The 16,099-nt window shown below is 33.0% G+C and overlaps 1 protein-coding gene across 2 annotated transcripts in view; it reads right to left on the bottom strand.

Annotated features, from left to right (window-relative positions):
- Window positions 1-16,099, bottom strand: part of LOC127731744 (uncharacterized) — a 43,913-nt gene that overhangs the window by 15,256 nt on the left and 12,558 nt on the right. Inside the window, exons 1-4 of one of the 2 annotated variants that reach the window (XM_052240580.1) lie at window positions 14,181-14,821; window positions 7,783-11,899; window positions 5,972-6,088; window positions 5,400-5,476 (exon numbers count right to left, since the gene is read on the bottom strand). In XM_052240580.1, coding sequence (XP_052096540.1) covers window positions 5,400-5,476; window positions 5,972-6,088; window positions 7,783-11,899; window positions 14,181-14,201 — 4,332 coding nt within the window. In that variant the 5' untranslated portion in view covers window positions 14,202-14,821. Of the gene's footprint in view, window positions 1-5,399; window positions 5,477-5,971; window positions 6,089-7,782; window positions 11,900-14,180; window positions 14,822-16,099 lie in introns of those variants that run through there. The other variant, XM_052240579.1, reaches the window with a different exon arrangement.

Consider the following 16,099-nt stretch of genomic DNA (forward strand, 5'->3'; position numbering starts at 1 on the left):
AATCAAAGTTCTATATCAAAACATTAAATATATTGAAATAAATTTCTTCAGAAAACAAAATTCCAGCCTATGTAAAATACCTGTATTAAAAAAAATCTTGGAAGAAATAGGAATTCTTATGTCATATTAATTTTCTTTGAAACATAAACACATGTCATGTAAGTAAACAGGTGCCTGACTTGGAACTGATTAATTAACATATTTAACATTTTTCAGTTATTTTTGTAAAATAATTCAATAATAACAGAGAACTTTATTTTTGTGAAATAAAAACAACCCCAAAAATAATTTCTTTAATAAACATATTATGTAATAACTCTGTCCTTACTGGCAGAGAAATTCAATAATCAGTTATTTATAGAACATAAACTAGAGACAACGGATCAATAAAGCTGTAGATGTTTGAGTGGTATGCCAACACATCTTGAAGGTATTATATCTACTGTCTGTAGGAGTGTTTTATATCTCTTCAAGCTTCAGAAAACACATCTGTAGAAACTTATGTTATACATTGTATAATGGTTTAAAATTGAAATGAAATGAAATAATAGGCAGAAATTTAATGCATTTTTTTCTAATTTTAGATATTTTCAAGGTTCTTTAATTTTTACCTTGAAAACAAAACCTTCAAATTGAATGTGAATGATACATGTACAATAAATTTTTCACTGGCTCTACCATGATTTATAACCAAATTTTAAATTATGGGATATGAGTAGCAAGAACTAGATAGTTACTGTACTCAGATGTTGGCATTTAGTTTTCTGTGTATAAGTATTTTGTTGTCTGTTTTATTTTCTTTGATAAGTATTAAGTAATATGATAAGGTGTTGAATGGTTATCTCTGATGATAGAGTATTTATCTTTCAAAGCTAGATTATAACAAATACTCTTAATGGATAATATCTTTTCTGTAATTCTTAGCCCTATTTATCCTTTTCCAGACCTGTTATTTTTCATTTAATCCACATGTGGTTCGTCTGATCTCAGTTGTTCATTGGTCAAAATTCAATTATGACGTAAAATTTTCTTGCTTTCCTCTGAATTTCCTATTGTGACGTCAGGATTAAAGGCGAAAAAGAAGACATCATTTTGCAGATCATTGGGAAAGGAGGATTAAGTTTCTCTGCATTTTGTCTAAAATCAATAGAGAAACAGATTTGACCACAAAATCTCGTGCAATAAGATATTTCTCCACTCTCGACAGTTAAATTTTAAATATTTAACTGTCTCGAATGGAGAAATATTGTATCACACTCCATGTTGTGGTAGAATCTATACTTCAATAATCACGAAAATCAAAAGTTAATGTATTGAGTCATAATATTGTAATATGATATTGTTTATGTAATAATTTCTGTTTCATATATTTTTACTATACACTAGTTCTGAAATATGCTTTATTAATTATAATTATTTGATAATATTTGACATTACCTTCTGATTATGCCATTTTTATTAAGTATATTAATTCACCTCAAAACCTGTGCTAGGGGCCATCTTAAACTTGCAGTGAGTGAAGTGAGAGTTTTTTTTGCTCCATGTTGAAGGCCTCACTATGACTTTGAGATGAAGAATAGCAATAAAAGCGCTGTTCCTTTTCTTTTTGTGTTTTTTGCAGTGTGTATATTGATTTTGGCCATATATGGTTACCCCATATCCTTTCTTTTCTATTAACTTAATTAAGTACAGAATATTTTGATATAAGCTACTCAGTGTAATGTAGTGTATTATATAACATTTGTACTTATCTATGTTTTTTTTATGTATATTAAACTTATGTCTATTTATGTACTTGCAGGGTTATTGTTTACAATGTCAAAATAAATATAGAACGTACTGACATATAATCTTGTCTGCTCTTCCACCCATAGACCCAAATACATGTATATTTCTATTAGTTTCTCATCTTTAAGTGACAATCTCATAATACAATTAAAAATTACAACATAAACATCAACTGTTAATTTCCATTTTTTATTTTTCAGATGACAAATAAACTAAAATGATACATAATTTGATAATGACACCTCTAATTTTTTCTGGTATGATTATGATATTCTGATTGCCAAACAGTAAAATATGATTCAAATATGCAGCTATCATGTAGCGCTTGGAAAAGAGGCTTTTTACTAAATCTAACAAATAAATTTAGCTTTTATATTTTTATTCTCTTCATCGTGTCATATTTTTACCTTTATTATTGTAACTTTATTATTCTTTCGTTAATTAAATTTTTTAAGCAAAATATATTTTCTGTATTTTTAATTCTGTTCAGGACATAAGCAGTGGATCAGATTTACTCTCTCTTGTATAAAGCATTTCAACACAACTGAGACCCTAATTTACCCCCCAATAAACTCCCATTGATTTTTTTCTCATTACACATTTCCCCACTGATTATATAACAAACACTTTTATTTTATCTGAAATGTCAGTTATAATTGGAATGAATAGGAAAATATATTCATGTCCTACAAAAAGCAATAAATTCTACATCAATCTTTATCTCAATTGTCGACAAAATATATCTCTGTACATAAAACAACCCTTACAGGAAGATGTTGAGGGGTATATATGATTGATTGGTTGTTGGACACCATTTTCAGCACTCTCAATTATATCATGGCTGCTGGTTTTAATGGGTGCAGGAAGCCAGTGAACCCAGAGAGAACTATTGACTTATATCAGGAAACTTATTTTCAGCAACCAACCAAGATCAGAGTCAATGTATTTTCTGCAAGAGGGGTTAAAACTCAAAACCCCAGTGTTGACAGGCTAGTGAACTACTTACAACTATTGGCCATGAAGGTCTCAAGGGTTTTATATATATATGTATGTGATCTTTGTTAGGAAGATAAAAGCCGTTATATTTTAGTTGTAATCCTCAATTCAATATCTTTCATTCTTGTTCAACAAACATGACAAACTATACAGAACCTACACAATTGATTTCTTTAACTTATTCTCATCCCAAATATGAATGAAATATTTGCCACTGAAATTTAAGCAAACTAGATATCATTGAGATGGGAGCCATCTCTGTGGGCCCGCTGTGAATAATGTGTGGTAAACAATTTGTATCTTTATCATTGGACATGGGGTTGTCAACTGAAACCAAAGTTTTTTACCTTGACCTTTGACTTAGGAAGTTGTACATAAATTATGACACACCCTCTGGTGTTGGTTTATATACATGTCAAGTATAAACTTTGAAATCATAACGGTTCTCAAGATATAGAGTGGACACAATCTTTATCATAGACATGGGGTTGTCAACTAAAATCAAAGTTTTTGACCTTGACCTTTGACCTAGGAAGTTGTACATCAATTATGACTCACCCTCTGGTGTTGGTTTATATACATGTCAAGTATAAACTTTGAAATCATAGCAGTTCTCAAGATATGGAGCGGACACAATCTTTACCATAGGACATGGGGTTGTCAACTAAAACCAAAGTTTTTGACCTTTACCTTTGACCTAGGAAGTTGTACATACATTATGACACACCCTCTGGTGTTGGTTAATATATATGTCAATTATAAACTTTGAAATCATAACGATTCTCTAGATATAGAGCGGACACAATTTGTTACGGACTGACGGAAGGAGGGACAGACTGATCACTATAGGGCGTCCGCCATTCGGCGGGGTCCTAATAACTATCAATTAATTATAAATATCATATTCAGTATTGCTATAACCTTGTACTTCTGACAGAACTGATCAATATGTACAAAATGTAAGGCTACAAATCTTTACATTGACAATCTCTCTCCAGTTAAAAGGCAATAAAATCTATTGATTAACTATAAACATAGTCTGTTATGGAGGCACATTCTTAGATGTTACAAATTTCTGATTTTGCAGTATGTTCAATATTTCAAATTAAGATTAAATCATAGAATACATTCAATAACATTTCTATTATACACAATGTGCAGGAACACGTCTTATCATCAACACCATAACCAAAATGGTCAATAACTTCAAAGACAGCTATGATTTAAGCAGTGTTCTCCCCCAGGGCCTTTTAACATTATCATCCAAGCATACCACAGGTATCAGAGAGCTAGACCTCATCCCTCAGAACATCTTCATCTAACACTGCTCATAATTTGCCATGACTAATCTGTCCTATAATGAGTCATGATTCTCATCTAACAAGTCCATTCATACACAAGTAAATTTTACCTTTATTTTTAACATCTGAAGGAAAATCTTCTATTCTGTGCATGACTATTGTATGATTAAATGGACATGTGTAGTAAACACAATTAAGATAGCCATTTTACATCAAAAGTCCGTACTGTATGACAAACCAAAAATGATCCTTAATCTTGAGGGTGTTCCACTAACCCCAGAAAGTGACTTTTGATTAAATAAATGGGGAATGTGTCCATGGGACACAGATGATGCCCCAGCTTGTATATAATGTTATAAAGGGACATAACTAAGAACTGTAAAATTGACACTACCCAAATTTGTACTTGATCTGAGTTTTGTGGTAATAAGCATTGTTTATAGGTTTCATAACATTTAGTTGAGGCAAACTTAAGTTAGAGAATGGAAACGAAAATTTCAGCAATTTTTCCATTTGTAAAGGGGCATAACTCTAGAACTGTAAAAGTGACGCCACCAAAAAGCGAACATTATCTGTGTTTTGTGGTATTTGGCATTGTGCATAAGTTTCATAACATTGGGTTGAGGCAAACTAAAGTTAGAGAACAGAAACGAATATTTCAGCAATTTTTCCATTTGTAAAGGGGCATAACTTTAAAACGGTAAAGGTAACCCACCAAAATTCCTCCGCTACAGCGGGGGCATAAAAATATTTATTATGGCACTACAATTGTGGCAACCCGAAATTAATGATGAATAGAACAGTTACGAAATTCCCATTAAATCTTTTTATGCCTAAATTAAACATGCAGTAATTCTAAATTCAATATCAAATGTCAGAATTCATTAACCACAATATTATTTTGTTTTTCATCAAATCAACATTGATTTTCTCCACTAAACTAAGCAGTAATTTAGTAAAGGAATCATTGATATTATATAACATGTCTATTCACATCAGGCCACCAAGGAATAGGCACATCTGTAACAAGTATGGATTAATTTGTGTAGACATTTCCGTATTTTCTGACGGTTACAATTGCTGCTGCGTTTTGGAGATTGTCAAAAGGAATTTATTACAGGTGATTAAACATCCGTCTAACCTAGTTTATTATTGTTTTTGTAGCCCCTGTGATTAAACTGAAAAAATCTCTTAATCATGGAATCTGTATATTGAACTATGAACCTTTAAAACAAGGTTAAAGTCGAGTGAAAAGGGTTTTTGGTAAGGGGAAGTATTTGACTAATAATGCTTAGTTATAACCATACAGCTTACCTTGTCAAAAGGATTTTTGGCCGAAGCGAAATGTTCGACTAGGGATTCAGCAGCACTGCTTATATCTGACAATAAAACTGAAATAAGAATAACATAACTCATAAAAATAATATGTACTTAATAAATATTACAAACATGGTTGTTTACCAAAACAACTCGCATGAGATTGATTGATTGATTGGTGATTGCTTTACCCCGCATCAGCACAAAAAGGCTATATCGCGGCGAAACTCACATGAGAAAAGCACAATGAAATAATCTAATGGTCCTGGTAGCTCTAAAATTACAGAGAAGAGATAATGTTTGTGTTTTATAATCAAAAGCCATATAAGGGGTGATGATAAACTCATTTGACTCCTGAAGGATGATCAAATTGAAGCTAGTAGACATTTGTATGACAAATAACAGTCTGAGATCTTTTTAATGTACTGGTATTGCCAATATTTTATAATGTTCATCAGTGGCAATCATCTTAGATTTCAGCTGTACTACTGAATGTTATTTCAAAGACAACCATATATTTTGACTGAAATGTACTTATATCGAGTGAGCTTCTACTTATGAAAACCAACCTTTTCTTAGGTCTTTATCTGTACTCTCCACATGATCATTGGTAGGAGTAACCTCCCCTGTTGGAGAAACCTGAAAGTCTACAGGAGGAGCCTCATCTGAGTCTGAGCTGGATTTTTCTGTAAATGAATTGAATCATATGAAGCTCACTGTGTTCATTACAAAAAACTGTGTATGAAATTTGAACATGTTAATGTGTCAATTAATCATGTTAATGTGTCAACTAATCATGTTAATGTGTCAACTAATCATGTTAATGTGTCAACTAATCATGTTAATGTGTCAATTAATCATGTTAATGTGTCAACTAATCATGTTAATGTGTCAATTAATCATGTTAATGTGTCAATTAATCATGTTAATGTGTCAATTAATGTGAAATAAACAATTTGTTCAGGTGGTTAGTATATTTTGAATTCTACATATTGTATGTGTACATTTATCAGTATATCAATATGCAATCTAATTAAAACAAGCATTCTGAGAGTATTGAATGGCAATACATAGTCCCCTACCCGTTAAAAATTCATTGTACTGGAACAGTATGCTAACTTGATCTATAACTTGTCATGGTGTAAACTATATAACAAATATCAAGTCAATTTCTTCAAGCATGACGAAAAAAAGAGTGGAAAACTGATTATTTAAGTGAATTTTCTAAGTCCAAGGACCATACCTCTGCACAAAATCATCAGAACAGAAATTCAAACTTGATCTGTAACTTGTCATGATAAAACTATATATACCAATTATCATGATTATCAAATCCATATCTTCAAGTGACGAAAAAAAAGTGAGGAAAACTGATTATTTCAGTGAATTTTCTAAGTCCAAACACCATAACTCTGCACAAAATCATAAGACGGGAACAAAATTCGAACTTGATCTGTAACTTGTCATGATAAAACTATATAAAAATTATCAAATCAATATCTTCAAGCATGACGGGGAAAAAAGAGGAAAACTGATTATTTGAGTGAATTTTCTAAGTCCAAGGACCATAACTCTGCACAATATCATCAGACCAGAACAAAATTTGATCTTGGTCTGTAACTTGTCATGATAAAACTATATACCAATTATCAAATCAATATCTTCAAGCATGACGAAAAAAAGTGCGGAAAACTTATTTGCCGGACTGATGGATGGACAGACAGACAGACGGACGGAGTGCAAACCTAAAGTCCCCTTCGACTTCGTCGGTAGGGGACTAATAACATCTTCCAACTTTTTCCTAAATACTTCAGTTGTTTATATGTTGCGTGCATTTGATCAATATGGTTTCAGCAAGGATGTTTCACATTTTAAACATGAATATAAAGCATACATGTACATTGAAAATTTAATTTTAGTGTTAATTGTTCATGTTGTTGTGACATTCAGACTTGTAATATTTTCACATTAATCTCTCAATAAGTTGTATTTTAACATAAAGTACATCAGTGATATAACTGATAAAAAAACTATCGAAATATATTTCAAATTTATGTAACAAGATTGATTGATTGTTGGTTGATTAATGTCCAGTGTAATAAGAAGTTGTACATGTCATGTGCATGTCATAGAGATAAGCATACCCTCACTTGTAATTCAAAACTTTGGAAAACAGAAAGTCTGAAGAAGGATCCGATCTGAAACACCCTTTCACTTTATAATTCCTCAGATAAATACAAAACAATCCTTTGGAATTTCTTAGTTTTTAGATCTTGATGTCCAAATTAATGATTCCCAACATTGCCCAACATGCCCAATGGAAAACTGAACCTGGATCAGGGTTAATTGAGTAAATGTAAAATTTGATTCAACACCTTACCATTTTCAATTTCTTGTTGATTCTTTATTGAGTTAACTTCCTCATCAGAAGACTTCACTTCCTGTTGCTCTGATGATATGACTTGCTCTTGTTCTGATGACATCACTTCCTGTTCACTGCCACCACTATTTTGTTGCCGTTTTGGTGACATGTGTGGACTTATTGCATGGAATGACACTTCTGATGCAAAACTGACACTCTTTCTCTTACCATTTAATTCCTTCTCACAAGAATCAGTATCTGCATCTTTTAGTTTTTCTTCAATCTTTTTTGGACGCAATTTTACAACAGTTTTCTCTTTGTCCTCTGCTGGTTTGTCTTCAAGATAGAAAACAACAGGTTCAGCCTCATCTTCATTGTTCTTACAGACAAAATATTCACCTGTTTCGTCCTGAAGAAGTATTATTTCCTCACATGCATACGAGTGTCTATTCTTTTTACGATCCTCCTTCGTTTGTTCATCTTGTTGGCCAAGGTCAAAATGATCTGATAACGACCTTGTACGTAAAAACTGTCTTTTACGAAGACAAGATTTCAATGGTTTTTTGTCAAAATTAGGGAAGAAACTACCACTACCGGATGAGCCTGATTCACTCGATAACTGAATGTGATAATCAAATTTACGTCTGCGAACAACAACTTCCTCATTCTCCCAATGTTCTATATGACCTTGTTCTCGACCTTTACAACAGTTCACACAATATGCATTTCCATAAAGATAGTCATTTTCATGGTGACATAAGTCTCTTTCTGGAGATGAAACCGGTGTTTGTTCTTCTTGTAAAGAATAGAGATGTTCCAAATGTAATGAACTATTAGATGAAGAATGACTTGTATTGCTATTTGTTCCAGGACTTTTGACGGTTTTTGTTTTAATCTTTGAATCAATGTTTCCAGGGTGTATTTCATTAGCATAACGATTGACCTTTTTATCAGTAGGTTTTGAGGATTTCCAGTGCTGCCGTTGTCGTTCTGGATTTTGATGTAAACTAGTATTACCACTATCACTTAAATTCTCACTCAGGTTGTCTCCCTTACATGTATTCTCTACATGAGGAGGGTAGAAAATGAGTCTTTCAATGTCAGTTGTTGGACTACTGTTGTGCATACATCTATCACTGTATCCAGGGTCAATCCCTGATGATGTTGAACTTGTGAACCCACTACTACTTGACCCAGATTCATGACAATTGCGAATCAAATGAGAATTGTGTGATCTAGCTGGTGCAGAATGTGACCTGTGACCTTTGCCTCTAGTTTTTGAACTACTTCGGCAAGAATGAGATAAGTTATCAAAAGAGTTCTTAGTGCTGAGACTTTTTGTCACCTTGTTGCTATTGACCACAGCTGGAATAAAAACAGGAACTGGCATTGCTATTGGTAACGGGTCAAATAAAGACATTAATGAACCATCATCCTGTTTTTCTTCAAGGTGTTTTAAGTTTATAAAACTCAAATCTGGTAGAGATTTGTGTGAATAAAACAAGGATTTAGAATCAAATCCTGGGACAGGGATTTGTTTTCTATTTGTAGAGTCAGCACTTTTTGATCTAGGAATTGGTCCATGTTTTGTCTTAACAAATTCATGCTGTGGCAAAAGTTTATCAATTTCTTTAAAATCATGAGAAATAAGTTTAAGTAAGTCACTTTTGTCTAATGAATTTCCCTCTTCTTTGTTCGTGTTGTTCACTGGTCTAGATGGTTTCAATATTTTTTCTCTTTTAACTTGTTTAACATGTACCTCTGGTATCACTGGTTTTCCCTCTAATGTGGGTGTCGTCTGCTGACCGTAATCCTTCATATTGTCATCCAGCTCATGAACATTTGTTTGAATGGAACAATCTTTTGCACAAGGTGGGAACTGAGTTCCAAAGTTTTTAGTTCCACACCATAGAGTTACTGTTGTAGGAGACACCGCTGTATCTTTACTTTGTGTTAAGCTTTCAGTCTGACAACTCTTGTGTTTTCTATTATCTATCTTATCTTTATCTAGCCAATCAAGGATTCTCTTGTTTGTATAGTATCCTAGCTTTCCTTCCTTGCTTACCTGGTGACTTCCAGTCAATGTGTTATCAGAACCAGCACCACAGAACACACAAATATGTGAGCTGTTCCCTAACTTCTGTTCTTTACAGATCACATTATGGAACAAAATTTGTTCAATATTTGCCATACATTCAGGAGAGACTGGATTAGACTGGTTCCTGACTCTCTGGTATAAATCCAACAGGTATGCAGAATGTCGCTTACAATGAAAACTTTCAGCAATCTTCTGAACATCATGTCCATGACAACTTAGTGATGATCCAGAACTCCATGTATGTAAACAAATATCCGGCATACTCCTACTCCTAGAAGGATCTAAGATATTGTCCAATTTACCTAACTTTTTTAAACTTTTAACTTGCTTCCATGAGGTAACAGTCTTTTGTTTTGACCTTGACCTTGTGGGAGAACTGTGGTCATCCCCACAGGAATTATTTAGATGACAAGCAAAACAAATTTTCTGACCTATTCGGAATTGTCTCCCCTTTGATGGTGACAACCTTCTGAACGTTCTTTTAGTAGGGGAGGTGACTGGCTCACTACAAGGTTTTTCATCAGAATAATCACTAGATCCAGACAACTCACTTGTTTGTTCTTGTAGCGCTGTAAGAGTTTGGAATTTAGCAAGTCTACTTCCAACAGCAGGCTTTTTATGGTATGCATTACCTGACATACATATGTGAAAGCTTTCAGATGACTCGTCTCCAACATCTTCATTTGAACAAGCATTTACATGATTCTGACTGTAACTGTTCTGACCTTGACTTGAGCAGTTTGAGTTCATTGAGTTACTTTGCTCAGAATACGACTCAGTGTGACCTTGTGAGCCATCAAATGACAAAAAGTACTCTTCTTTTCGTGGAAAGCAGTCTAAATTTAAATTGCCGTCACTAGAAGTCTGACTTCCATTTATATCCTGATTGTTTTTCTCCTTGCCAGCCTTGTCGAGACTATCGGTGGAATCTTCCTGTGATGCCATGTGGACATCTCCAGACAATGGAGGTGTGAACAGTGGATTGTCACTAAATTCCAACATATCACTCGAGCACATCATTTCACGTTCACTTGTTGACACGTCCATATTAGAATGATGACTGACAGATATTTCTGATTCTTCCGGACAAAAGAGTTCATGTCCATCTTGATTTATTATTCCTGCCGATTTCACATTTTTAAAGCTTAAATAACTTCCTGTCACCATGTTAGGAAATTCAACATCATCTGAAGGATCGGGACACGTACAATTTGGCGGGGAAGATTCACGTAAGTTTGTATCAAATTGCACTGTAAAATCTTCATCATAGAAGTAGTCATTATTAAATCCCTCTTCTTGTGAAGAGCCACCTGGTGGTAAACTTGTACTGCTATTATCACAATCATTGGAATCAGTTTTTCTTATAACTTTTTTATCACTATGATTTGGAGATGTTTTTGAACTGAATGAGAAATTGTCCAAACCACTATTTTCATCTAACTTTCCTATAGTATTATGATCAGGACTATTTTGTAAATTTTTTATTATGACCTCATTATCCTGAGAATCACATGACAAACACTTTTTCGTAGGCGAACTATCTTTCCGATTTGCAACATTATTTTTATTGGCCTCCTGTTTGATAGAGGACCATGTCCGTGTGGGACTACCACCCGAGGAAGACGATGATGTTGAACTGCTATGCCCAGAATTGGAATTTGATTTCATTTCCATGTTTTCCACACTATTCTTTTTGACACTTGCCCAAGTTTTGAGTCCACTAGTGTGTGAGTCGCCTGATGATGAACAATCACTGCTCCCACTAGAGGATCCTTTCTTTTCCTTTTTAGGTGACATTTGTTGCCAGGTGACAGGATTGGATACAAATTTTAACTCAGGCTTGTTAAGAATCTTATTGGTTAGTTGTTTTGTATTGTCCACCTGAGCCTGTTCATTTTCAGCATCACTTTTCTGTTCATTTGTCACTTGATTATCACAGATCTTTTCTTCCATGTTTGTTAAATTAAATTTGATTGGCTGGTTAATGTTTCCTGTTATCACATGAGTTCCGCCAGCCCAGGCTTTGCCAACCAATCCCTGAAATAGAGAGCAAACTAGTTAAATTACAGTAGCAACTTAATCTCAGCTGGCTGCAAGTTTTAAATCATCATGATCATGTGGAAATTTTATCTCATAAAAAATAAGATGTGGTATGATTGCCTTTGAGACAACTATCTACCAGAGTTCAAATGACATGGAAGTAAGCAATTATAGGTTGCCATACAGCCTTCAACACTGAGAAAGACCTATACCATAAAGTCAGCTATAAAAGGCCCGGACAAGAAAAATTTGAAACAATTTAAACACGAAAACTAAAGTACTGAGACTCCAGCATCATCATCTTTTCATTACATATTTAGTCTTAATATACATTTGAAACTATCATATAATGTCTTGTGCTCCTATTTTGTTAGAATATTGATATCTCTTAGTGTTCATTCATGTCAACTAGGGGCTATGGTGGCAGAGATCTTACATGTGGACCATAGGCCATAGTGCTCAAGATCTCATCTGAAGACCAAGGGGCTGTGGTGACCAATTTGTCTAGGTAATTTGCATGTTTTGTTTAAAACTGTAATAATCACTTGCTTTCAACAAGGATCGTAGAGTCTCAAACTATTTGTTAGAGTTTTTCAGTCAAACAATAAACTAGGAAGAGAAAGTTCCAAGTTATTCTGCTCTTTTTATAATTTTTGATATGACGGAAGTTTTTTTTAACATTACATGATAATTACGCACAATATGTTTTACACTTGGTATTTAATCATTTATTCCAGATCCTGAACATTAAGGAAACTCATTCTTAACTGGCCATGCTGGTATGTTTTATTGACTGGCCATGCTGGTATGTCTTAGTTAAGAAATATCATTATCCAAATTAGAAATGCAACTTAATGAATTAATGAATTGATTGATTGGTTGGTTGGTTGGTTGGTTGGTTGATTGATTGATTGATTGATTGATTGATTGATTGATTTACATCAAGTCGCAACTATTTCATGTGTGTTTGGGACAGGTACAAATTAAAACCGGATAAAATCATAGGTTCTGCAAGGTATGGGTGTTGACCAGGAGAAAGGGATACAAATTTTGATTGCAACTGGAAATTGAGGGAATGTTGGTGGAATTGAACAGAATTTTTGCCTTGCAACAAGCCATTAACTAATGGAAAGATATTGATATTTAGTTTTCCACTCATAAGATACTGTTTCTGATTCACTGATAACCATACACTTCATGCTGCTTGTTCAAATACATTAATGATAAAACTGAAGCCCTAAACATTAATCATGATAATAATTACCGGTAACTAACTCCATAGATTAAGTGCATCCACTTCAAATATTTGTGATAATCAAGAAAAACATTTTTCACTAATAATTATTATCTTACAAAATTGCACTCCCCTTTGATTACCCCCAACTATGCAATTATGACTCCCCCTAATTATACCCCAATTACATTGCTGATGATGATACAGTATGTATCTTGTACACTGGTGAGTTATATAAGACAATAATTAAACATCATAATGCTTTTATAATCACATGTTAGCATCTGCATCAGTATTTGAAACAGAGCCAACAAATTCTTATTAAATCAAGATGTACCAGTACATTGAATCTTAAGTTTGGATGTAAAATTACTTGTTGCTTTTTTTTTTTTTTCATTCTTTGCTTTGATTCATTTAAACTAAATACTGTGATATAGAAATTTTTTCTATGTTTTTATAATATTTCGAAAACTGTGACTGTATCATTTTAGCTCAAAATCAAGCCTCACATTCTAATTTTTTGATAGCATGATTTATGTAAGAGCATTCCTTAAAAATTACAATAATTAATCTCTCATTTTTGTCCATTGTTCAAAACTGCAATAATAATTTAAATGCACACAAGCATTTCTGAATTTACAGCAGTTGATAAAAATGACATATTTTATTTTCTGAATGTAATTAAAGAGTTGAATATATATAATTTTCTAAGAACTAGTTTTTTAATTGAGAAACCTTAATGACTTAAAACTGATGACTGACACAGTCAATAGTTAAGTCTTAATTGTCATTTCTTTTTAAATCTAAATTTTTTATACATTATTTCTCAAAAAATGAAAACAAAATCTAAAACCTCAATACATACATGTACATTTACCGTCCATCTTCCCACGTTATATTTACTAATTTTTTTTTAATTATCCTTCTCTTTTTCATCTTTCCTCTACTCCCTTTTCCTTGTAAAGTGTAAGAGCCCATTCTGATAGAGGGAGATAACCTTAACAAATACCCCAAATTATCTCCCCTTGGCCACTTCCAACTCACCTTGAAATCAAAGAATTTCATTTCCACAACAAATCTCTGACGTCAGTAATTATAAACAAATAATATAATACTTCAATAGTTTAGGCAACATTTTATAGGTTGTCTATTAATGGCTGTAAGAGACAGTCAATAAACCATATAGGCGCATTGATTTTTTACATAGCTTCCTTCCGCTATATAGCTATATATATCGAATTAGACGTTTCTGTGGGAAATTTCTTCCATCACATTTCCTTACACAAAATTTTCCAAATATAGAACATTCTGTTGTTTAAAAATTCTGTTTTTATTGGTTTTTCTTATTCCAAATAATTTTCACATTTAAGATCTTTATACATGTCTAGGCTTTTATTAAGTTAAGTCCTAAACATGATAAATATATACAAATCTGCATAAAATCCACTTTTCAATTCCAAACCAAATATTCACATCAAACTGAGGAAAAGAAAGCACGGCACAGTATCCTGATTTCTAAGAGTCAACCCATTTCTAAAATTCCTTCAGTACCAATCATGAAAATATTAAACAATCAATCTTATCAAACACAAATTCAAATGTAAATATTTCCAGCAGTTTCTAAACACTGCAGTATACAGTTAAGCATGAAACGAATATAACGAATCTTAATTTAAGCGCTGGTTTTATCTACTGTAATATACAGTATGGGAATATTCATAAGCTGTTACCAGGTCTGACTAATTACCAGCTATGTAGATTGGGAAGGAGCCAACCACAGTTTATGAGGACGAACCAATGTTATACTGGTTACTGACATTTTGTACAGAATTTTATTGAATTAAGGAAATGAAATTAGACGGTGTAAGTTCTGCAATCAAATTTATAGCAAGTTTCAGTAACAAAATAATGGTCAAATTGTCTGTTGAGATATACAATAGATTTACATGGAAGAATAGAGGAATAAATGTTTGTTAAAACTGACCACTACTATTAAAGATATAGAGTGTGTTTTCTGAAACTGAATAATTCACATCTAATATTTTTAGAATATTTTTTACATTTAAGACTGCACTCATATATAGCAGGGTTTTAATAAAATTTCCTTAATTAAAACAGACATATATGAAGAGCAGGGAGAGAATACAATTCTGAAGATCTAAAAGTTTTTAACTATGAATAAAAGGAAACTTGAAAAATATTTATCATTCCTTAAGCAACCTGACAATACAACTAATGAAAGACTAGCTTAATTTTGAGGTCAGGACACTGATGGATTTTTTTTCTTTGAAGATATTGCTGATTTAAAATTCAGTTGACCCCTGAATGTGTGTTCACTCACAGGGTCAAATCCCTAAAGTTGCTAGAATCTATTCCATTTTCAGTATAAAAGAGTTCAAATAATTCCCATTAAATATTCACAGTATGAATAAAAGGAGCTGAGGGTATACTATAACCCAACAACAAAAACCAAAAGACATCTGAAGGTCATCACACAGTCTTCAACAATGGTCAGGTATATATACAATGTCATCACACAGTCTTCAACAATGGTCAGGTATATATACAATGTCATCACACAGTCTTCAACAATGGTCAGGTATATGTATACAATGTCATCACACAGTCTTCAACAATGGTCAGGTATATATACAATGTCATCACACAGTCTTCAACAATGGTCAGGTATATATACAATGTCATCACACAGTCTTCAACAATGGTCAGGTATATATACAATGTCATCACACAGTCTTCAACAATGGTCAGGTATATATACAATGTCATCACACAGTCTTCAACAATGGTCAGGTATATATACAATGTCATCACACATTCTTCAACAATGGTCAGGTATATATACAATGTCATCACACAGTCTTCAACAATGGTCAGGTATATATACAATGTCATCACACAGTCTTCAACAATGGTCAGGTATATATACAATGTCATCACACAGT

The sequence above is a fragment of the Mytilus californianus genome, unplaced genomic scaffold, assembly GCF_021869535.1.
Source record: "Mytilus californianus isolate M0D057914Y unplaced genomic scaffold, xbMytCali1.0.p SCAF_20, whole genome shotgun sequence".
Classification (NCBI taxonomy): domain Eukaryota; kingdom Metazoa; phylum Mollusca; class Bivalvia; order Mytilida; family Mytilidae; genus Mytilus; species Mytilus californianus.